Source organism: Hoplias malabaricus, chromosome 2 (genome assembly GCF_029633855.1).
Source record: "Hoplias malabaricus isolate fHopMal1 chromosome 2, fHopMal1.hap1, whole genome shotgun sequence".
NCBI lineage: Eukaryota > Metazoa > Chordata > Actinopteri > Characiformes > Erythrinidae > Hoplias > Hoplias malabaricus.
The window spans coordinates 64877812-64902315 of NC_089801.1; the positions used below are offsets into that span (position 1 = coordinate 64877812).

Below are 24504 nucleotides of genomic sequence, written 5' to 3' on the forward strand. Positions count from 1 at the left end.
ATTGTCCACAGGTGTGAGCATGAGTGAGTGACTGGGTGAGTGTGTGAAATTGTCCACAGGTGTGTGTGAGTGACTGTGTGAGTGTGTGAAATTGTCCACAGGTGTGAGTAACTAGGTGAGTGAGTGTTTGATGTCCAGCACTCCTTCTAGAGTGTATTCCCGCCTAGTTCCTGGTGGTTCCCCTGATCAGGATTGGAGCAGGTACAGAAACTGAATGAATGTTAGGCATTGCCCCATATATGATTTCCCACTTCCCACGTTTTACATCACTCCTCTAGATGTTTCTGAGGCAGTGATATGTAGGCATACGAAAAATGAGACCTTGCTTATAGTATTAAATGTCAAAGAAATCTGAAAATTAATAATACATATAATTATCAAACATGCAATATTGATGTGATGAAATGATTTCAGAAGAAATGCAGGGTCAACAAGTGTCTGAACCCTTTGTACACACATGCACCTCATTTACCTCATCTGCCCATTGCCCCAAGGCATTTATGAGGTGTATCACAGGTTAAACTGGTGCCGTAGCTTTCCAGGGAAAAAACTCCCAACAGTTCTTTATACACCGATGAGCCATAACATTAATGCCATGTTTCTACACTCACTCACTCACTCACTCACTCTCCATTCTCTCAGCTCCACTGACCACACAGGAGCACACTGTAGTTCTACAATTATAGAGTGTAGCCCATCTGTTGCTCTGCGCAGGTTGTTTGCCCCCTTTCACCCTATTCTTTAAATGTCAGGACCCTTACAGGACAACCACAGGTCAGGTTTTGGGGGTGGATTATTCTCAGCGCTGCAGTGACACTGACTTAGTGTTGGACTCTCCATCATTAAGAACCATCAAGTGGTTTTAATGTACTGGCTCATGATATTTTTGCTGTGCTAGTGGAAGTCTTTGGATGTTTGAATCAATAGATGTGAAAAATCAAGCAGTTAGCTCTGTCTTTAAAGATAGATGTTTTTTTCAAGATCACACACTGTGCTTTCTTAAGGCACAGTCTGTGACCTTTTTTTTTTTACCACCACTTCCCTGATGTAATCCAGCTGTTTCTTCTAACTGTAAGATGGCGTGGGCCCTGCTGCTGTTGCGTCTTTTGCAGACACCCAACCCCTGTTTGGCTGAGTGTACAAACGGAATGTAATTTCGCTGCAATGTTGTACTTGTATAACTTTGTATGTGACAAATAAATTTCATCTGAATTTGAATCTGAATCTGATTATACAGACAATGTGTACCGCATATGTGCAATCAGACCTTTTCCTGTAAATACTGTGAAAGTGTCACATATAATGTCAAGTATACAAGTATTCCCATAATATTTAATATGGCATAATTCAGTTTTCCAAATACATTTTAAACCAAAAATTCGGTCTAGAAAGCAGGAACAGTGGATCAGACACAGCAGTAGCTCCTGGAATTTTAAACTGCTTTGTATCACTGCTGGACTGAGAATAGTCCACCAACCAGCAACATCCAGCCGACAGCGTCCTGTGTCACTCATGAAGGACTAGAGGACGACCAACGCACACTGTGCAGTGACCAACGAGCTACTATCTCTGACTTTACATCTACAAGGTGGACCAACAAGGGAGTAGTGTCTAACAGAGTGGACAGTGAGTGGACACAGCGTTTAAGAACTCCAGCAGCACTACTGTGTCTGACCCACCACCCAAATCATGCCTGCTCTGTGGGGGTCCTGATCATTGAAGGACAGGGTGATAGATTAGTTTTGAGTATTATTTGCTTCATAAATCTATTAGAAAACACACTCATAATTGGGGGCATAGGCAGGATGATGTATTTATTAAACTAACAGCTCAGTGTGTGTGTGTGTGTGTGAATATGGCCATTGTGTCTGAAAGGACAGATAAACAACATATATCTGCCCACGCACACATAAAAACACACACATGGAGTAGGGCTTGGCCACAGGGCTCACTGGGCTTTATTTCTGTCCACACAAAAGTCCCAGTCACATCAGTGCATTATTAATAGCCCCCTATCAGCTACACACTGACACCAGACAAAGCTCCACCTCTGCCTCCACCAGCCTTTAAATACATGCAAATGGTAAATGCTTCAGCACTGTGGTCTTTTTCATCAAGTTAAAGGGCCCATATCATAGAAAAAACACAATAGTCTGCCTTGTCTGTTCTTCCAGCCAATCAGAACAGAGACAATTTGTATACATTTATCAGTCTTAAAGGCGCAGCAGCCAAGATATAGAGGAAATAAGTGGATAAGAGATCCTAGGGGTGGGCGGTATGGCCCGAAAAATAATATCACGATATTCCAGGGCATTTTGGTGATAACGATATTCTATCACGAACGATACAATTTGGTACATCCCTAGTGGATACCATGGTCCCAGCATCCTTTTAGAAATCAATTCAAAGCCATGCATTTCTACCACTACCCTGGGAGACATTATATCTCTCCTGCCTCTCTAGCTTTCTGAAGCTGTAACCCACACTCTATTGGTCTCACTATGTTTAGTCACACAGTCAAATATCAGAACTATCTGTATGCTTCTCTGCCAAGCTGAACATCTGCCCATCCTGTCTGACCTGACGCTGGGGAAGGGTTGTCCAAGTGGTGTGTCCTCGCCTGCAGTCATCCAACCAGCTCCAACCAATCACAACATACTTCAGGGTTCGCAGATTCCTGCTCTTTCCTCATGGAGCCATCTGCATGTGGCTGAGAGTCTCACCCTCACGCCATGAACAGGCCACTGAGACTGGGCTTTATCTAGAACCATTCACTCTTCACCTTCCTCAGAGTGTCCTTTATTAACGCAGCTCTTAACATACTCAGGCCATGGCGTAAACCATTGTACCCTCATTATAACTCTCTCTTTGTGTACTGCTCGTTGTTTATACACTACCCTTTGTTTGTCTTGTTCCAGTGTGAGTTCTCCTTGAGTCGTGGTTCATCTCAAGGCTTATTCCTCTTGCTCTGAGGCAGTTTTTACAGCTGATGTTGTCTCAGTGGTGTTTACTTGGGGCTCAGATCCAGAATTACTGTAAAACTGCTTTGTGAATACACGAGATATAACATGTCATGTCCTTGTGTTGTGTGTGTTCTCCCTGTGTCTCCAGGGGCTTTGGTTTCTTTCCACAATCCAAACACACATGTTGTAAAGTAGATAACCGCCGTGCCACATTATTATACATCAGATTATTACAGTGGTCCCCAAAGTGGAGGCGAGGCAGTATTTGAATAATTCCACAGTGAAGGTGATTGGTGACATTATTATTTCTTCAGCAAGAAGGCAAAGTTCTGTATAAATTACAATGTTTACATGTCAGGGTTGCTGTGGCCACAAGGCAGGAACACGCACTGGACAGAGCCTCAGTCCATCACCAGGCACCACACACTCATCAAATCACAATATTATATTAGACTGACCTTGCGCTCAGTGATTTCAGCTGGGCTCCAAACCCACTGTAACCCTGAACAGGATGAAGCAGTTACATAAAATGGATGAATGAATGATTATATTACATTAGGATTGTTTTTGATGTGTAAACTAACGTTGTAAGTGACCCTTAGTAATAAAATAATAAAACAAAGCTTCTCTGAACTGTGTGAATTGGTGCCTTTACGTCTTTACGTATCAGCTGTCTTCAAACAGGGAGATTCTATGATGAGGTATGAAAATTTATAGTTTGAATTAGTGCTTTGCATTTTACTTAGACACGCAGTGAACTATAAAACCACCCTCACCTGACCTCCACACTCATACACAAAGTGGTATCAGGTGGGAACAATTAAAACACATTATACGTGGTTGTTGGCCACTTCAGTCGATGTATTTCCTTTCTCTGGCCAGTTTATTAGAAACACTTACTTGGTACTTTCTCTCATGGCTGCGTCACTTCTAACACCTACGTCTGAAACATTTCTACTGCAAATGTCTACAAATACAGCAACAGCACCATTACACTGAACTTCTCAAATCACATTCTGAGTCTCATTTGATCTCAACACAATCACTCATACCATTAAGACCGTGTGTGTGTGTGATTGGATATCCTTCAACTCTGATCTCAAGTGACTCCAACAGCTCACAGGTGTGACTTTGTGTTAAATGTTTAAAGGATTGTGTGAGTGTCTTCTTTCTCCTTTCAGCTCTTTCTGGGAAGAATACCTGCCTGACTCTAACTGAATAGTGAATAAATGATGACTAAACAATAATCCACCAACACATACACGCTCATGTTAAAATATCACGAGGAACTTGGCAAAAAAGCAAACAAAAACTTGAATTTGATCTTAGCAAGACCCTGCCTGTTCCCACTTACTTAGCACAATGCTAGCTATATTTCAGGAACCATAACAGCGCTACGATGCTATAGCAGCTCTTCATTTTCAGATTCTCATGAACCTGAACACGCAAAACAGGATGAAGGATGAACATTAAACTGTGGAGACTGCAGTTTCCCCATTTAATCACCGATGTCTGGTGAGAGCAACATGCTCCAATGACTGTAGCCCCTCTGTCTCATCTTGCTAAGTTAAGTCTTAATAGAAGGAGGAACTGTATTCAGTTTTATTGTTGCTTTTGTCAGTTTGCTGTTTGTTGATTTATTCCCTGTGACCTCTGTCTAGGGAAGTGTGTTTGTAGTTTATGCTTGTGACTTATCAAACAAACTGGACTGTTCATAAACAAATTCTGAACAGCAATAACTGTACAAAACTAAACACAATAACTGGAACTAGAAATTAAGCTTTAAAATATGTACTTCTACAAATTTATGGCCGGTCTAATATTTCAAACTAGGACACTTCATTAAAAGGTAAAAAATAGTGGATTTAACCATCTACTGAGTGAATGCATTGCTCATGTTTTAATTTTGACAGCAGAAGTGTAAATACATAAAGAAAAAGTGAATAAATAAACAGTGGAGTATTAGGTAGAAAAGACCATTTAATTGAACATTTTGAGGCAACTGTGAATATGATTAAAAAACTATAACCAAATACAAATGACACTTAAGACAATACAGTATACATGACAAAATATTATACAGGGATTAGGTTAGTGATTCCACACACACACACACACACACACACTAGCTATGGTGAACTATGCTGTCAATGCTTTCTTGAATTTCCGCCATCTTCTTTAGCACTTGATTAACCTTCAGCTCATCAAACTCCAAACACACAAACTCAGAGTCCTGAGAGAGAGAGAGAGAGAGAGAGAGAGAGAGCAGTTTAAAATCAACATTAAATTTATAACACATCTGAATAACATTGTTCCATGTCTCTGATCTAGCGGTGATGTGTACCTTGTCCCCACTCAGCGGTGCATGAAGACAACAGTGCATACACACACACACAAAAAAAAACACTGAAAGAAGGCTTTATCCAACTTTCAAACCCAGGAGCAACCCATTAACCAATCCTCCCTCTGTTTTTCTGGTGTTCACAGCAGTCAGGAGGACCTCAGCACTGCACAGGTAATGAATCGTATCAGGTGCTTTGCCTTTGGCTGGCTAATTTAAAGAAGGAATTCACAAACATTTCCCACAAGCTGTTCACAAGCCCTGACAGAGTCCAGTCCAGCAACTGTCCATTGGCTTCTACTGTATGTGAATTTTGACTGGTCTTCAGTACGTTTTTTTTAACACAGAGTAAGGTATCAAAATTACTGTCTGTTGAAACTGTGTACTACAGATTCGGAACTTTATTATGATTTTATGATAGAAATTTGTCTTTGATGCACAGTAATATGAAAAATCTCTATGACGTGTAGTCTATGAAGCGTCTTTTAATTTGAAAATGACTACTGTTGTTTGTATGTGGCTGATGTTTATCTTGTCTGTAAGGTTTTATTCACTGTTTGAAATACCACAGAAAAGCATTTGTAACTGAAGTTGATTAGTTTTGTACTAATGCAGTTAGCGGGCGGCACGGTGGCGCAGCAGGTAGTGTCGCAGTCACACAGCTCCAGGGGCCTGGAGGGTTTGATTCCCGCTCCAGGTGACTGTCTGTGAGGAGTTGGTGTGTTCTCCCCGTGTCCGTGTGGGTTTCCTCCGGGTGCTGCGGTTTCCTCCCACAGTCCAAAAACACACGTTGGTAGGTGGATTGGCGACTCAAAAGTGTCCGTAGGTGTGAGTGAACGTGTGTGTGTGTCTGTGTTGCCCCCTCCAGGGTGTATTCCCGCCTTGCGCCCAATGATTCCAGGTAGGCTCTGGACCAACCGCGACCCTGAATTGGATAAGCGGTTACAGATAATGAATGAATGAATGAATAATACAGTTCAGAATCTGGAGATATTTCTACCATAAATGATCATTCATTCATGAGTCGCCAATCCACCTACCAACGTGTGTTTTTGGACTGTGGGAGGAAACCGGAGCACCTGGAGGAAACCCACGTGGACACAGGGAGAACACACCAACTCCTCACAGACAGTCACCCGGAGTGGGAATCGAACCCACAACCTCCAGGTCCCTGGAGCTGTGTGACTGCGACACTACCTGCTGCACCACCGTGCCGCCCCATAAATGATCCAAAAAAAAAAAAAAATCAAAAGTAAATTAATATTGACCACATATGGAGCAGGAATAGAGCAATATCCTCATCTCGGTTCATGCTTTTCAACATTTGAGGTTCTATCTATTCTATTCTCTTAAAATACTCCAGATGAGAAAGAAACTGTATTTTCACTCATTTATAGACACTGGGGATTCATAAACACATCAGACTAGTTTCTAGCACAAAAACAGACTGGAGAGCAGCAAATGGTGAGGAAACATCAACATCTTCTGAATTTTATAAAAAGTGTTTTTTGATTACAATCGGGAACTATGCTTTTAAACCCATTTTATTACATGTAAAAAACAAAAACAGAGAAAATCCCTCCCAACATAACTCTCACATGATGAAGACAACTGGTAGTTACTGGGACAAAGGACATTTTAAAAATATTAGTTTTAGCCAAAAGAACTTTATAGCGGGGGCCTGAAGCAAATATAGTGGGGGTGTGTAGGATCAGTTATTTTACTTGCATGATCAATAACATTCTAACCTAAACCTGACTTTTGCAGGGAGAAACTATGCTATATTACTAATCAGCACAAATACCAGCGCACCCTTCTCCACCTCAAAAGAATTCATTGCTGCTGTGATTTCCCATAAACAGGATCTGCATGCTATGAGAAAGAGAGACTTGTCCATCTCTGTGCCCAGGAGCTTATAGACATCAACCTGCTCCACTCTGTATGTGGAAATCAAAGGTTATTCCATGTGATTTAACAGCATCTGTGTGAAATGTACACTCAGTGTCAAGAGCAGCCGATGGGTTCAAACACAGACAAATGACGATGGATGGAGACACATGCTTTGGTCAAGTTATGAAATGTGAATGTCATCTCGCTCAGCTGATGTGAACCAACTGGACCATGGTCTACAGAAAGTGCGTGTCCCTGCGGGAGGAGAGCTAATGTTCATGCTCATTTCCTCTGCTGGCAGTTCAGAAAGCTCAACCGGATCAGTCTGGACAAAACTGGACAGGGTATCCATTCAAAAGTGACATCAGAAACTCACTTCACACCCACACTAAGAACTCTGCTGTACATAGACTTCTGTGCACGGTTGACCATTGGGAGGCCATTCTAATGAAGATAAAGCCTAAACACACACCTTTTTTTTAGGCAGAATACTCTTTAATTAATAAGGCAATAAACAAAAGCCTTTGTAAAAGCTCAGTAAAGCCCCAGTGCGGCGCTTGACATGACATCAAAAGGATATCATACATGGAGTGAAACTTATGAGCACAAACACAACGACTTCTAAATTACACCCCACATCACTCAACAACATCAGGAATAAACACATTCCTTTACCGGGATGACTATAAGGCATGCTGGCAGTTATTCTGCATGGGCCTTGCCCCAAAACGTTCCACTGATGCATGGGGACTGTGGTGTATGTCACAACATTTTAAAAATAGTTTGCTAATTGTCGCACAGGGAATCAAGCACCATACAATATACCACTGAGGTTAAAAACAATATATTGTTTCATATCATTGTGTAGGGGATTAATCAGAAATGCCATGACATAGAATCAATATTTCTTTTATAAATAAAGCCCAGAATTTTGTACTTTCCTGGAAACACACACACACACACGCTGTTTACTCATGCCCCCTGAAACAACACAGTAAATCATGTGAACCAAAATAATAAAAGTACAGGGATCTCATCAACCTAAATATCCCCAGAAACACATTACTCAGGAAAAGCAGAACCCGTCTGATCTCTACACGTTTCTTTCATTAGGATTTGTTTGTTTGTGTGTGTGTGTGTGTGTGTGAAAGATAGAGAGAAAAAGTATCAAGCCCAGAGTTGAGTTTTAGTCCAGTGGTGTAGTCACAACCAACGTCCACAAGGTGTTAAACAGAGACAGGTGACACAGTTTTCTATAACACACATAATACTGTATACTGTGGTATTTAAAAATGTGGATGGTATCTCAAAATGAGGAAGCTATTTATGACGTGTGTGTGGTGTGTCATATTTCTGTTCTGTGTCTTTAAGTACAAGGCCATAGAGTTCATTAATGTGCATTTAAGACAGCTACGAGGGGATGCGCTTTGGGAGCTCACAGAGTGCTGATGTCACATTCTGAAAATGGGTGGGAGGAAAAAACACAAGCCCAGTAGCCCACAGCAGTGTGAGTTTAGCGTTGAGTTTGGGTTAAAAGACAGAGGAATGAAGCTATGAGGCTTTATCTCTAAATGTGTGTGATTTGAGCCTCAGTTTAATGGAAAATCTGTTGTGGTGTGCTAAATCACAAGTGCCTGTTAGCTGGCCAATTGTGCTTCTAAACAGTGTAGAACCATAGTATTTAGTGTATTTTCAAACTTTTCTGTTCCGCCAGCACCAGTCTATGAAATTTGCTCTCTCTCAGAAACTGTTTATCGTCAGCACGTGTTGGTGTACTCTGTTGAGCTGAGCTGAACTGCACAGCGCCGAAAGCCCTTCAACTGACCCACACTCACAGAGTCTCATTTACTGACCATCGCTAACACAGCAAAATGTTTTGACCTAAATAAGACTTTATTAGAGCAAACTACTACTATATTAAAAATTATTTTCAAATATATTTGCCTCTAGACACGACACTAAAGCCAAATAACCTGGATTAGGTAGGCTCTCTTTGCAATTAAGGTTGATCAAGTTGTTCTTGAAGCACAAGCGATATCCATAGTCTGCCACTATAACAACATTCATCATATTCAATGTTCATTCGAGTATAATGCACACAAATACATTAACAGGCAGTTAACTTGTGGGGTTTGTGTTCTCCTACAAGCTGTTATCCTTATTGACTGCATAGCTGGCTATGGGCAATGAGCACACAGAAGCTACAGTTCTCCACGCAGGACTAATATATGATTTAATAACAGGCAGATATGTTCGGGCTAAATATGTTCAGCTCAAACAGCAATTTTATAAGTTTTATATTTCAGCAGAGTGATCAAGGCCGTCCAAGGCCGGGAGTCCTAGAGAGCACAACTGGCCTCACTCTCTTCAGGAGTGGGATGGCCCCTTCTCCACCATCTCATGGGAATCTGGCAGCTGATGTGACAGATACGAGTAGTTTGCATTCTCCTCTGATGCGCTGAACTGCTCAGTGGTGTTGCATTAGTGGCTGTTCGAAAAGAAGCGGTGGTTTTGTGGTTTGGCTGACAGGTGTAAATGCTACTGGAGAAATAATTCATGAAATATTTTCGATTAAAAAAATGTATATGGTGATCTATACTATATTTATAAATAAATCTGCTTGGAGATTTAAAATCTTAAAAGAATAAAGATTTGGTGTGACTGAAATGTTCTGACAGCAAAAAAAAAAAAAAAAGCAGTCATCTGTGTTGTTTACTGCCATTTCTGAAGAACATTAATGGATAACACTCTACATCTGATAAGAGTGGGAGGGTAAAGAGAAGAGCATGGGCTCCTCTGGGAGGAAGGCCTTCATTTGAAAGGCATGGCTTTAATGGACACTAATGTTCCTAAAACAATCCATCGCTTCCCCCAAAACAGCAGGGAATAAACAGAGTAAAAGAAAGCAGACATTATGGCAAAGAGACAACAAAATGTTATCATTTACTAGCACTGCACTCTTTTTGGGGATTCAAGAGTGAAGAGGCAAACAAGGCTTTTTAAAATCTCATGTGGAATTGTCATTTCTGTAGAAATGTATAGCCCATTTTTAATTTGGGGGCGGCACGGTGGCGCAGCAGATAGTGTCACAGTCACACAGCTCCAGGGACTTGGAGGTTGTGGGTTTGAGTCCTGCTCTGGGTGACTGTCTGTGAGAGTTTTGTGAGGTGTGTTCTCGCTGGTTTCCCCCCACGGTCCAAAAACACACGTTGGTAAGTGGATTGGCGACTCAAAAAAGTATCAATAGGTGTGAGTGTGTGAATGAATGTGTGTGTGTTGCCCTGTGAAGGACTGGCGCCCCCTCCAGGGTGTGTTCCCACCTTGCACTCAATGATTGCAGCTAGGCTCTGGACCCACCGCGACCCTGAACTGGATAAGCGCTTACAGATAATGAATGTTTTTAATTTGGGACACATTATGAAATCACTGGTGCAGTGAATGTCCGCATTAATGTGTGTCTCTGGAGCGATATGAAAGTCAGAAATAATGGAATTAAAACAAGTCATTCTGATATTGCTCTATTTATCACATAGAGACTTTAGAGTTGCCTTATTTGAGTCTCTCCAATCACAATGCTGGACCCACATTTGTGAGAGCACAAAGACAACGTAAAACAAAGCAAAACAGACACTGAGCGTCAAGAAATAAGATCACTGAATGAGAATAGAGAAGAAAGAGAACAGAGCAAAAACAGCTAAAAACAAGAGCTTCTGCACCTCACTCCTCACTGCTGTGCGCTAGGGGTCGGGGTGAACAGCGAGCTGCTCATTATCATTTACAGGAACAGGCGCTAAAGCAGCCATTCTGAAGGGGGCTGTCTAGAGAGGGGGAGAATGTTGCTGTGGGGTTTGAACCTTGTGGTGTTTTGACCAGAGCATGTCACATACCCTTCATTAAGAACCAGAATTGTGTCCACTTGTAGAAAAGAGGTAAAATCTGTCCCTTTTAAGGTTCACAACAGGAGCTTAAGGCTACTGTTGTATCCGTGAGACTACATATACCCTAACTGTACCATTTGTGAACAAACACATACCTGTACAGCACCTCTGACATGAATTCAGGAACAAGTCTGGACTAGATCTGCTCACCTACACAAAAGACTCCATACCTCAGACGTGTCCTGCTTTTATCAGCACCTGTCATTATCCTCCATTCTCTGAACAAGTTGGTGGCTTTGAGGTTGAAGTAAAGCAAAGTGTTGCAACCAACACTAATTCAACGAGCTAACACCCAACCAAGAAGAGGAGAGGTTATTCAAACAGTGTCTGAGCACAGGTTTGTGTTTGATTTCTGTTGTGTTTGTTGGTTTGGGTGGGGTATACACTGTCACCACCAGCTGGAATAAAAACACGAGACAGGATGAAGGCAGTATTCGCAGCAGCCTGTCTACACCGCTCACTACAAAGACATTAAGGCCCATAGCAGTTTGAAGCTGGCTAATGGAACATTTCATGGTCTCGAAAGACTTGGGAGTGGGTGGAGTAACATTAGGCAACTATGAGTTTAACCAACAATCTTCTTGTCTTGGATGTGTGGTTCCAGAAGAAAAAATATGATTATAAAGTGGTTTTCTGAAGCAGGACTAATGGGCAAGATATTGACGAGGATGATGGTTTAATTGGGATATTGAGTGTCATGTGTTACCATTTTTTTTGTTCCTTTACACACAGCAGCAGAGGTGAGCACTCTGTGGAGAAACACTGATTCTGATATTTCTCATGTTTCATGTCTTAATTTGATAAGATCACAGGTTCGGTCCGGCCGTCTGAGGTTAGGAGTGCCTAGGATGGCCCTCCCTCTTCCCCATCATTAGCATTATGCTAGCTAATCTGTTTGCTAGCATTACAAAAGTGTGCAGTTATTCCACCAGGCTCCTAGTTTGTTTCTTATACATTTGTATAAGATTTTCCAGTAACTTGGTAAAGTACTGATGCATGTGTGTGGATTAACAGTTTAAAGTCTGTGTTTTGTGTGATTTAAACAAAGAATGTGGGGAATAACATCAGGATTAAAGGTGTAAATCTGTGATTTGTGTGTTTTATACAAAGAAAGTGAGATAACAGCATGGTTAAAGGTGTAAAATCTGTGTTGTGTCTGTTTTAAACAAAGAAAAACAAAAGCTAATTGCAGCCTCGTATAATCACCTTTTTAAGATGGAACAGAAAATTACAACAGAATGCTGGCAGTTAATGCCAATATTAGCCTCGTAAACTGAGTGGTGGAAATAAACATAGGAATACGGAAAAATAAAGAGTGAGAAAGCATCTGCCTCCTAAATAAAGTGGAAGGGAAAATTGATAAGGAAGATAACACCAGCCATAACTAGTGACACATTTAATACTAGAAGCGCCATGAGTCAGATGTTAATTTGAGAGCTGCGACTGACTTCCCTCCAAGCGCCGTGTTGGGTTTGGTGTGGGAGGCAAGTCAGCGCAGTACTGAGAGTGGTCAGTCACAACTGTCAAAGGACCGGCTCTAAATGCTTCTAGGTTTCAGTGGGTCAGAGAAGCGTGATGCTTCTAGGGTTAAGGTGGAAATGAAAATTCAAATGTAAAGCTGGTAAATAAGCTAAATTTGCAGTACCTTCGGTGGTAAAAACGGTGGCAGCTTTTTTGCTTATTACCTCACCCTCTGTTTAGTATCTGTCTGAAGCGGAGCCAATTCCACCTCCACATCACTGCAGTGCTCTGTCAACTTTAACCTTCACTGAATTTAGAGTCCAGAAAAACTGTGTTTGTGTGTTTATTATCACTGTGGGTGTAATATCAAGGGATACACTGTCACACCAGGTCTAACACAAAGTAAAAAAGTGTGAGTGTGAAATTGACAGGGTGTGTTCCCAAGACTTCTGGGTGGGCTTCTGACCTGCCACGACCCTGATCAGTATGAAGAGGTAACGGAAGAAAGTATAAAATTAGCAGAGCGAGTTGGCGGAGCTTTAGCAGGGGGTCTGCAGTTGGTCTTTCACTGTGAACAGCACAGGAAACACACATTTACACACTTCCAGTCACAGCATTGCATCTGCCAGCAGTTTCCAATAAAAATTGGTGAAGGAAGTGTTGGAGGATGTGGTTTACGTCAGCTGCTGGCCTGAACCTGAGCACTAGGAGCACATAAGTTCAAGAAAAGGGAAGTTGCTGATAAGACTGACTAGGGGACCAACTGTCCACGTCTGATAAGTAGCCAGTCTCGGTTAAAGTGACACAGGCAACTACCTACTAGTCTGAAATGATATTATAAGTTACTTTCTCTTTGGAGGTGGAGGATTAAATAAACAATGAACTAAAATACGAAGCTTACCATTCTGAGCACAATAAACCAATGTTCATATTCAAATACAAACTGCTGGTTAAACCAGGGCTGGTATTTGGATAGTTATTCTGATGAGGAGGTGGTGGCCTGGGTGCAGTTCCTAGAAGTGGTTGTCTGACATTTGAGTGAGGGCTTATTGGTGAACGGGATGTTGTTATCAGCTTTAAACAAACCACTGAAGTAAGGCAGAGCCAGAATTCATCTGCCAAGTTCTACATGGTTTGAAGAGAGCTGCTGCCTTCTACAATACGTGGAAGGTTCATGAGGAATGGACCAATGCAATAGTCTCTTGCCGCAGCTGCTCTGCGGCGAGCCGCCAGCTTTCACCACTGATATGATATCGCTGGAACTGTCAACTGAGGGAGCCTGTTTTCATCGTTGCTGCTTGGCAGCTAGTAGCCTGCATTCACAGCTGGTATCTACCGTGCCTGTCAACTTAGAGAAGCAGTTATTACCCCCCACTCTTTGGTGTTGTTCACTGGACCTGCTCCCACCATGGCCACCTGTGTTGTTCTGCACTCTGTGTACTGTTGTGTTTTTGTTTGGTTTGAGTAGTATTACCCATTTATACGAGTAGTATTAAAATTATATGGGTAATTTTATTTAACAAAAAAATAAGTAATTTTTAATACTGCACTTAAGTTCCATAAATTTACAAAAGAGTGGGGGAATGTTTTAAGTATGCACACCAAAATTTTGCACACCTAATACTGATGTAAGAAAGGGTCATCTCACTGGGTTCTTAAAAACACTACATAAAAAACAATGCTTTTTAAAATATTTATAAAACACAAAAACTTGTCACATTGACTTCCATTCAAAGTAAAGAAGGTTTTCTCCTTCTCCTGTAAAATGACGACTGTACTCTTGTGTTTGAACCGTGATCATTTGTTAGTCTCTCTAGTCCTCCATTACATCCCTCTTTATCTGAACGGCAGTGTATTGTTAATTGAATTGGTGTCTGGCTGTGGGCTTCCTTCATTTGTTCATTAGAGCTGCTGAGCACTCTTCTGACTCACACAGTCGTCAGTCAACGTTAACAATCGCAGGGGAAACGCATGTTCGCTCATTTGTTTTTAACCTCACTAAGTCTCTGTAGGAAGAAAGGTTGGGTAATAGTGAGAAAATATAAAAGCACTTGCTCCATACTGTGCACACCATGATCTGTCATTTTTTTGAGATTTATTAAGCTAGACGAGAGGGAAAGAAGAAGCAGTGCCATATTTAAAAACTCTTTATCTATCAGAAACAAAGAATACAATAATTCAACAGGATTGTAACAACTCTTGCCTGCTGCTGCTCTTTGTGTTTTCTATCTTTTCTGTTACTTGTCCAGATCAACACAGCACCCCTTACTTCAATTTGATACAAAAGTCATATTTGGAAGTTCACTCATTCATTCATTCGTTCATTGTCAGTAACTGCATCATTCTGTTTAGGGTTGTGGTGGGTCCGCAGACTACATGAGGCACAAGGCAGGCGCACACCCTGGTCAGGGTGCCGGTCCATCACAGGGCAACACACCCTCACCCAGTCACTCATACTCTCTCTCTCTCTCTCTCTCTCTCTCTCTCTCTCTCTCACACACACACACTCATACCCGTGGACAATTTCATACGCTCACCCAGTCTCACACATACACACACCTGTAGACAATTTCACACCCTCACCCAGTCACTCATACTCTCTCTCTCTCTCTCTCTCACACACACACACTCATACCCGTGGACAATTTCATACGCTCACCCAGTCTCACACATACACACACCTGTAGACAATTTCACACACTCACCCAGTCACACACACACCTGTGGACAATTTCACACACTCACCCAGTCACTCACACACGCACCACACACTCATACCTGTGGACAATTTCATACGCTCACCCAGTCTCTCTCTCTCTCTCTTTCACACACACAACCCTGTGAACAATTTCACACACTCACCCAGTCACATACATACACACACACCTGTGGACAATTACACACAATCACTCAGTCACACTCACACCTGTGGACAATTTCACACACTCACCCAGTCACACACACACCTGTGAACAATTTCACACACTCACCCAGTCACACACACACCTGTGAACAATTTCACACACTCACCCAGTCACACACACACCTGTGAACAATTTCACACACTCACCCAGTCACACTCACACTTGTGGATAATTTCACACACTCACCCAGTCACACTCACACCTGTGGACAATTTCACACACTCACCCAGTCAAACTCACACCTGTGGACAATTTCACACACTCACCCAGTCACTCACACACCTGTGGACAATTTCACACACTCACCCAGTCACACACACACCTGTGGACAATTTCACACACTCACCCAGTCACACACACACACCTGTGGACAATTTCACACACTCACCCAGTCACACTCACACCTGTGGACAATTTCACACACTCACCCAGTCACACACACACCTGTGAACAATTTCACACACTCACTCAGTCACACACACACCTGTGGACAATTTCACACACTCACCCAGTCACACACACACCTATGGACAATTTCACACACTCACCCAGTCAAACTCACACCTGTGGACAATTTCACACACTCACCCAGTCACACACACACCTGTGAACAATTTCACACACTCACTCAGTCACACACACCTGTGGACAATTTCACACACTCACCCAGTCACACACACACACCTGTGGACAATTTCACACACTCACACAGTCACACACACTCCTGTGGACAATTTCACACACTCATCCAGTCACACACACACCTGTGGACAATTTCACACACTCACCCAGTCACACACACACCTATGGACAATTTCACACACTCACCCAGTCAAACTCACACCTGTGGACAATTTCACACACTCACCCAGTCACACACACACCTGTGAACAATTTCACACACTCACTCAGTCACACACACCTGTGGACAATTTCACATACTCACCCAGTCACACACACACACACCTGTGGACAATTTCACACACTCACACAGTCACACACACGCCTGTGGACAATTTCACACACTCACACAGTCACACACACGCCTGTGGACAATTTCACACACTCATCCAGTCACACACACACCTGTGGACAATTTCACACACTCACCCAGTCACACACACTCACACCTGTGGACAATTTCACACACTCACCCAGTCACACACACACCTATGGACAATTTCACACACTCACCCAGTCACATACATACACACTCACCTGTGGACAATTACACACAATCACTCAGTCACACACACTCACACCTGTGGACAATTTCACACACTCACCCAGTCACACACACACACACCTGTGGACAATTTTACACACTCACACAGTCACACAGCCAATCCACCTACCAACATGTGTGTCTGTACTGTGGGAGGGAATCAGAGCATTCAGAGGAATCCCACACAGGGAGAACACACCACACTCCTCAAAGACATTGAATCATCACCTCCCAAAATCAGCCAAGTTCTTCATAATGGCTGTCCTCACCTGTCCGTTTCGTCCCAGCTCCAGCTCTACCAGGGCCACAGGAGTGTTGGAAGTGCTCCCCCTGCTGGAGGCAGTCTGCAGGTCCACTCTCCAGTTCACATTTCTGAGGCTCGGCTCCCAGCGGCTCTGAGCTTGCAGACTCTCTCTGATCCGAGCTCTGTGGGCCTTCCAGAACCGACCCATAGCAGCTGCCTGCTCCGAACTCAACCCTCCACCACCGAGCTTCCGCATCTGGGCTGTCAGAAAGGCCTCCAGCTGAGTCGGATCCATATCAGCTGTAGCAATGGACTGAGTGAGAGAGAGAAAGTGCAACAGAGAGTCAGTCCACCAGTGATGCTTTATTTTAGGCCCTAGGAAGTTAAAGTAAACAAAAGGCTGCCTCTTGTAGGTAATGGCTGAGCTTATTTAGTGCACTGATCTCAGCTGAGCAGAACATTCACACTGTATTGGTCTCTCTAAACAAGAATAACCAAACCCCATTAGTCTCTATAAAGCACAAGAGGTCCAAAAAAAGGATTTTTAGAAATGCTGGCCGACTAAAAAGTATGAGCATGTACAGCACTCAATACTTAGTTGGGGCTCCTATTGCCTGAATTACTGCAGCAATGTGGCATGGCATGGAGTCGATCCGTCTGTGGCACTGCTCAGCTGTTATATGAGAGCCCAGGTTGCTCTGATAGTGGCCTTCAGCTGTTATGTATTGTTGCGTCTGGCGTACTGCATCTTCCTCTTCACAATACCCCATAGATTTTCTATGGGGTTAAGATCAGGGGAGTTTGCTGGCCAATTAAGAACAGGGATACCATGGTCCTTAAACCAGGTACTGGTAGCTTTGGCACTGTCTGCAGGTGCCAAGTCCTGTTGGAAAATGAAATCTGCATCTCCATAAAGTTGGTCAGCAGCAGGAAGCATGACGTGCTCTAAAACTTCCTGGTAGATGGCTGCTTTGACCTTGGACCTCAGAAAACACAGTGGACCAACACCAGCAGGTGGCATGGCACCCCAAACCATCACTGACTGTCTAAACTTTACACTGGACCTCAAGCAACGTGGATTCTGTGCCTCTCTTCCTCCAGACGGGGACCTTGATTTCCAAAGGAAATGCAACATTTACTTCCATCAGAGAACATAACTTTGGACCACTCAGCAGCAGTCCAGTCTGCACCTCCTATGATTTTATAACTGCTCTCTTCCAAGTTGTGATCTCAATTTAAAAACAATTACTCTTTCAGTGCTAGCTTCAGTTGAGAAATAGATATAGCCTACAGATAGTCATTGTTATTGTATGTGGCTTAGTGATTAGCACATTTGCCTCTCAGTGCCGGGATCTTGGGTTCAAGTCCCATCTGGGTGGAGTTCCCATGTTCTCCCCGTGTCTGCATGGGTTTCCTCCGGGGTCTCCGATTTCCACACTGCAAAAACAGGGAGGGTAGGTGAAATGGCTTCTCTACTAACTGTTCTGGTGTGAATGAATGTGTGTGTGTGCCCAGATATGGATTGGCGCTCTATTAATTAATTAATTCATTCATTCATTATCTGTAACCCTTATCCAGTTCAGGGTCGCAGTGGGTCCAGAGTCTACCTGGAATCATTGGGTGCAAGGCAGGAATACACCCTGGAGGGGGCGCCAGTCCTTCACAGGGTGACACACACACACCTATGGACAGTTTTGAGTCGCCAATCCACCTACCAACATGTGTTTTTGGACTGTGGGAGGAAACCGGATCACCTGGAGGAAACCCACACGGACACGGGGAGAACACACCAAACTCCTGGATTGGCACTGTATTTGGCATCCTTGGATATCTAGAAAGGCAGATAGAATAGATAGATAGGACACTCTTGAGCAGCTGCACATGAGCTCAAAGCCAAGTGTGGGCTTGAGGGGGTACTACAGCACCCCCAAGATTGCGATCCTCACAGAAATGTTCCAGCATTTAGTGTAAAGGCTTCTCTAAAATGTACAAGATACGTTATATACAGACGTTTTACTGTCATTACACCTGAGTCAAGTAAGCTAGCATTACTAAGACACAGTTGGGCATGTAGAGTTTGATTTAAGATACAGATGCTTCACTGTGCAGCTGCACACGAGCCTAACGTCACCATGCTCAATGCCAAGCGTGGGCTAGAGAGGCTTAACACTGGTGTTTATGATCCAGGACTGTTTCTCCAACATTGGTTTATTGTATATATGACAGACTGCCATCAAATCCTCACAGAAATAGCGCAGTACCTAGTTTAAAATAACCTGAATACCTTTAAGACGCCTCTCATCTTTTCGTGCAGCGAGTGGAAGTCGTCCTGAGGCATGTCTGGGTAAACCTCGCTCTTCAGGAGCTCCTCAGTTATCTCGGCGTTGTTGTAATAAACTTTCTGAGCGATTCCGTTCAACAAAGCGCCCAGAGACTTCACATTCTCGACCTCCGCCATGGTGCCTGTTGACGGTCGCGTCACGTGACCAGTATCATGTGATGTAGGGCGGGGTTTCGTTCCCTTTAGAGAAGTGTGCACTACTGAGGCTGTGTTCCAAACTGCTCACTGCTCCGTACTCTACAGCACCGCTAATCACATTACTGCCACCTCTTGGTTTGTACACTCACTGTCCATTACTTACCGTACCGAAGCACTTGTAGACTGTCCATCTGTTGCTCTGCATACTTTGCCCCCCCCCCACCCTTCACCCTGTTCTTCAAGTCCACCATAGTCAGCAAATAGTTTTCTGACATCATAAACCTTAAAAACCAATAACATCAATGTTGAGGGTTAGTTCTGAGTTGTGTTGTGCTTTTTGTCCTGATTTTAGAACGTTTTAAAGGCAATCGAGTTGGTCAGAGACATTGGGAAAGCCGTTCTAAAAGCTTAATTGTCAGCCTAATTTAGGTAGTGCACTTTTTGAGCTCTCAGTTACTTCCAAGATTAAACCTTCATAAACCGGTTCATTTGAGGACCACAAAACAATTTGTGAATTTTTCATTTCATGTGAGTTCATTCATTCAGTCATTACTTATTACCCTTATCCAGTTCAGGGTCGTGGTGGGTCCAGAGCCTACCTGGAATCATTGGGCGTAAGGCAGAAATACACCCTGGAGGGGGCGCCAGTCCTTCACAGGGTGACACACACTCATTCACTCACACACTCACACCTACGGACACTTTTGAGTCTCCAATCCACCTAACAACGTGTTTTTGGACTGTGGGAGAAAACCAGAGCACCAGGAGGAAATCCACGCGGACACGAGGAGAACACACCAACTCCTCATAGACAGGCACCCAGACTGGAGCTGTGTGACTGCGACACTACCTGCTGTTCATGTGAGCTGCCCCCTTTCTGTTGTAAAGAAAATCCCAAAGGCAAGAAAAATCAAAATAGAGACATCCTCAGTTGTTTTTCCTACTATGAGATCAGATGAAAAAAAGAGAGCGCCCTTAACATAAGTCTCCTGCTGCTCAAGGGTGTTTTTTTTTTTTTATACTAGACCTCTAATCTCACAGGGGTCTCCTCTGGAGTTTTAGTGGAGATCTCAAAAAATGTGCTCAGAGTTGCCTGATGAACTAAACCATCCATCCATCCATCCATCCATTATCTGTAACCGCTTATCCAATTTAGGGTCGCGGGGGGTCCAGAGCCTACCTGGAATCATCGGGCGCAAGGCGGGAATACACCCTGGAGGGGACGCCAGTCCTTCACAGGGCAACACAGACACACACACATTCACTCACGGACACTTTCGAGTTGCCAATCCACCTGCAACGTGTGTTTTTGGACTGTGGGAGGAAACCGGAGCACCCGGAGGAAACCCACGCGGACACGGGGAGAACACACCAACTCCTCACAGGAACTAAACCATACTCACTTCTTTATCTCTTTTACATGTCTCTAGTCTATTTTTGTCTCATTCTTTTTCTCCTAAATTAATTTTAAGAGGATGATCATTATGTCTCCTGAGCCATTACAGAGCAACCTAATTTCCTCTGGAAGGAATGAGCTCAAGCTGTGAAGGCCAGTCATAACATACCTCTCTCTTTTACACACTTTCACGTTGACATTCTCTAGCAAACACACCGCTGCTCTGAAGTTCTTATATTCAGACTCTGTAGGGAGGAATATGGAATTCCTCGCTGAAGCCATGAACGTCACTCTCTCTGTTTAATGTTTAACAATGAGGTCCCTCACTGGGATTTTATGAACAGGTGTAATGTGAGTTTATCTTCTATCAACCCACAGATAAAAGGCTAGACCTAGGTCTTGTAATAAACAGCTCCCAAATGGAGACTGATAAATTTGATCACGAGTAATGTACAGTATCATATTTAAATGAGTATATTAATCATTATAAGAAGTGCTGAGAGGAGTATATGTGTGCAGACACATACACTGACACTGTAAAATCCTCACTTATATTCTTCTCTAACTCTATGGAAATCAAATCTATCTTCACAAAACCAATACTATAATCCAACCTGATTCAAACGTAACGTTTACGGCTTTGCAGAAAAAAAATAATGATGTCTGATAATTATAAAAAGGTCTGTATAAATATACATTTCACAAAAGATTGAATCGAAGGCTTATGCTGAATAATGAAAGTAAAAATATAAAGATAAACATAAGGTAATGAGAAACAGGTGTCATAATGAGAATTACGAGAAGACAGCTTTATAAGAGTTTATGGCTCTGATTACACTGCACAGATCTGGCATTATCAGCGACCTTTACACCTCCATATGATTTGTTATAGCTTATTACAGTGATATTCCTCTTACCTGTTCTCAGGTGGAGACTGACTGTGAGCGGGTGCTGTTCTAGAGGAGAGCTGGTGGATCTACTCTTTTACCCTTTCTTGTGGACAGTATGAATTTTCTCGGTACCGTCTTCATTTTCACCTGCTTCTGGGTTTACAGTGTCTGGGCCACACTTGGTAAGTGTTAAATACTTATATGCAACTTATACCTATTGTTGAATTTATATTCACCAGAAATATCTCCTGAAAAACAAGTAATGTGTTTTTGGCTGTGGCCAGTCTGATAATTTGAAGTAAAAGGAACGCAAAGTCAAGTCTAACATTTGTACACACACACACACATATATATATTCACAGGGCGACACACACTCACACATTCGCTCACACCTACGGACACTTTTGAGTCACCATTCCACCTACCAACGTGTGTTTTTGGACCGTGGGAGGAAACCAGAGCACCCGGAGGAAACCCACACAGACACAGGGAGAACACACCAACTCCTCACAGACAGTCACCCGGAGGAAACCCACGCAGACACAGGGAGAACACACCACACTCCTCACAGACAGTCACCCAGAGGAAACCCACGCAAACACAGGGAGATCACACCACATTTCTCACAGACAGTCACCTGGAGCAAACCCACGCAGACACAGGGAGAACACACCACACTCCTCACAGACAGTCACCCGGAGGAAACCCATGCGGACACAGGGAGAAAACACCACACTCCTTACAGACAGTCACCCGCAGGAAACCCACGCAGACACAGGGAGAACACACCACTCTCCTCACAGATAGTCACCCAGAGGAAACTCATGCAGACACAGGGAGAACACACCACACTCCTCACAGACAGTCACCCGGAGGAAACCCACGCAGACACAGGGAGAACACACCACACTCCTCACAAACAGTCACCCGGAGGAAACCCACGCGGACACAGGGAGAACACACCAAACTCCTCACAGACAGTCACCCGGAGGAAACCCACGCGGACACAGGGAGAACACACCACACTAACAGACAGTCACCCGGAGGAAACCCACGCGGACACAGGGAGAACACACCACACTCCTCACAGACAGTCACCCAGAGGAAACCCACCAGGACACAGAGAGAACACACCACACTCCTCACAGACAGTCACCCGGAGGAAACCCACGCAGACACAGGGAGAACACACGACACTCCTCACAGTCACCCGGAGAAAACCCACACAGACACAGGGAGAACACACCACACTCCTCACAGACAGTCACCCGGAGAAAACCCACACAGACACAGGGAGAACACACCACACTCCTCACAGACAGTCACACGGAGGAAACCCACGCAGACACAGGGAGAACACACCACACTCCTCACAGACAGTCACCCGGAGGAAACCCACGCAGACACAGGGAGAACACACCACACTCCTCACAGACAGTCACCCGGAGGAAACCCACGCGGACACAGGGAGAACACACCACACTCCTCACAGACAGTCACCCGGAGCGGGACTCTACCTGCTGCACCACCGTGTCGCGCTAAAGTAATATGATTATAATACACACATAATATTAAAACAGGTTTATTTACTGTTTATTAATAAGACCCTGTTTATTACCATGACACCTGTACAGTTTATGACTAAGATTCCCAGATTTTAACATTTAATTTCTGCACAAATGGATTGTCTTTATCAATTATTGTAACATCATACATCTCAGCAGATTTGTGCAGTGAAACAGGTCACATTTTATGGTATAAAAAACCTGCTGTGTGTTTGCTTTCTGCTCCTCCAGGTTCATCTGAGATAAACTGTGTATTTGGAAGTGACCACAGCCTTAGCTCAGTCCGGGAGGAATATGAAGGTGAGCGTGACTCTGTTCACCACTGACACCATTTAACACCACAACACTGCCCCAATAAATGAAAATGATTCACAAATATCCATCTGGTTCTAATGGTTGAGATACCTAAATATGTAAAGCATGCTGGTTAGATATTATTAACCCGCAGTGCTAATATGAATTTGGTTTGAGCAGGAGATGTGGAGAACCTCACAAATATCCAGCCTTCCGATCAGCTGCAGCTGGAAGCGTACCTCTTCACCACTGGCGTGTCCTTCCTGGAGCTCAGTTTTTCACCTGGAGACTCAACCGCTGTCGTCCGAACTGTGAAACCTCTGGACGCTGACGCTCTGAAGGAGGTCAGTAGCTGCTTCACTCACTACCTACATCATGTTCCTCTATTCTCAATCTGTAGCACACACTGGGCATCAACTACATTCTGGGTCATCACCTTCGTTATTCATTCATTCATTCATTATCTGTAACCGCTTATCCAGTTCAGGGTCGCGGTGGGTCCAAAGCCTACCTGGAGGGGGCGCCAGTCCTTCACAGGGCAACACAGACACACACACATTCACTCACACACTCACACCTATGGACACTTTGGAGTCACCAATCCACCTACCAACATGTGTTTTTGGACTGTGGGAGGAAACTGGAGCACCCGGAGGAAACCCACGCGGACACGATGAGAACACACCAAACTCCTCACAGACAGTCACCGGGAGCGGGAATCGTACCCACAACCTCCAGGTCCCTGGAGCTGTGTGACTGCGACACTACCTGCTGCACCAGCGTGCCGCCCACCTTCATTATTGTAAACTCAAAATAATTGTTCTTAATATTTAGTTGATTTTCTGTGACTGCAGAGTTCACATTCGACCACAAAACGAATATGTTAAATTCAAG

At 43.6% G+C, this 24504-nt stretch overlaps 1 protein-coding gene across 1 annotated transcript; it reads right to left on the minus strand.

Annotated features, from left to right (window-relative positions):
- Positions 1-4938: 4938 nt before the first annotated feature.
- Positions 4939-19467, minus strand: commd1 (copper metabolism (Murr1) domain containing 1). Its single transcript, XM_066661633.1, has 3 exons — positions 19271-19467; positions 17012-17299; positions 4939-5196 (listed from the first exon to the last, which is right to left on the minus strand). The coding sequence occupies exons 1-3, from the start codon at positions 19442-19444 to the stop codon at positions 5089-5091; spliced, it is 570 nt and encodes a 189-aa protein (XP_066517730.1). The 5' UTR covers positions 19445-19467; the 3' UTR covers positions 4939-5088.
- Between the last annotated feature and the right edge of the window lie 5037 nt (positions 19468-24504).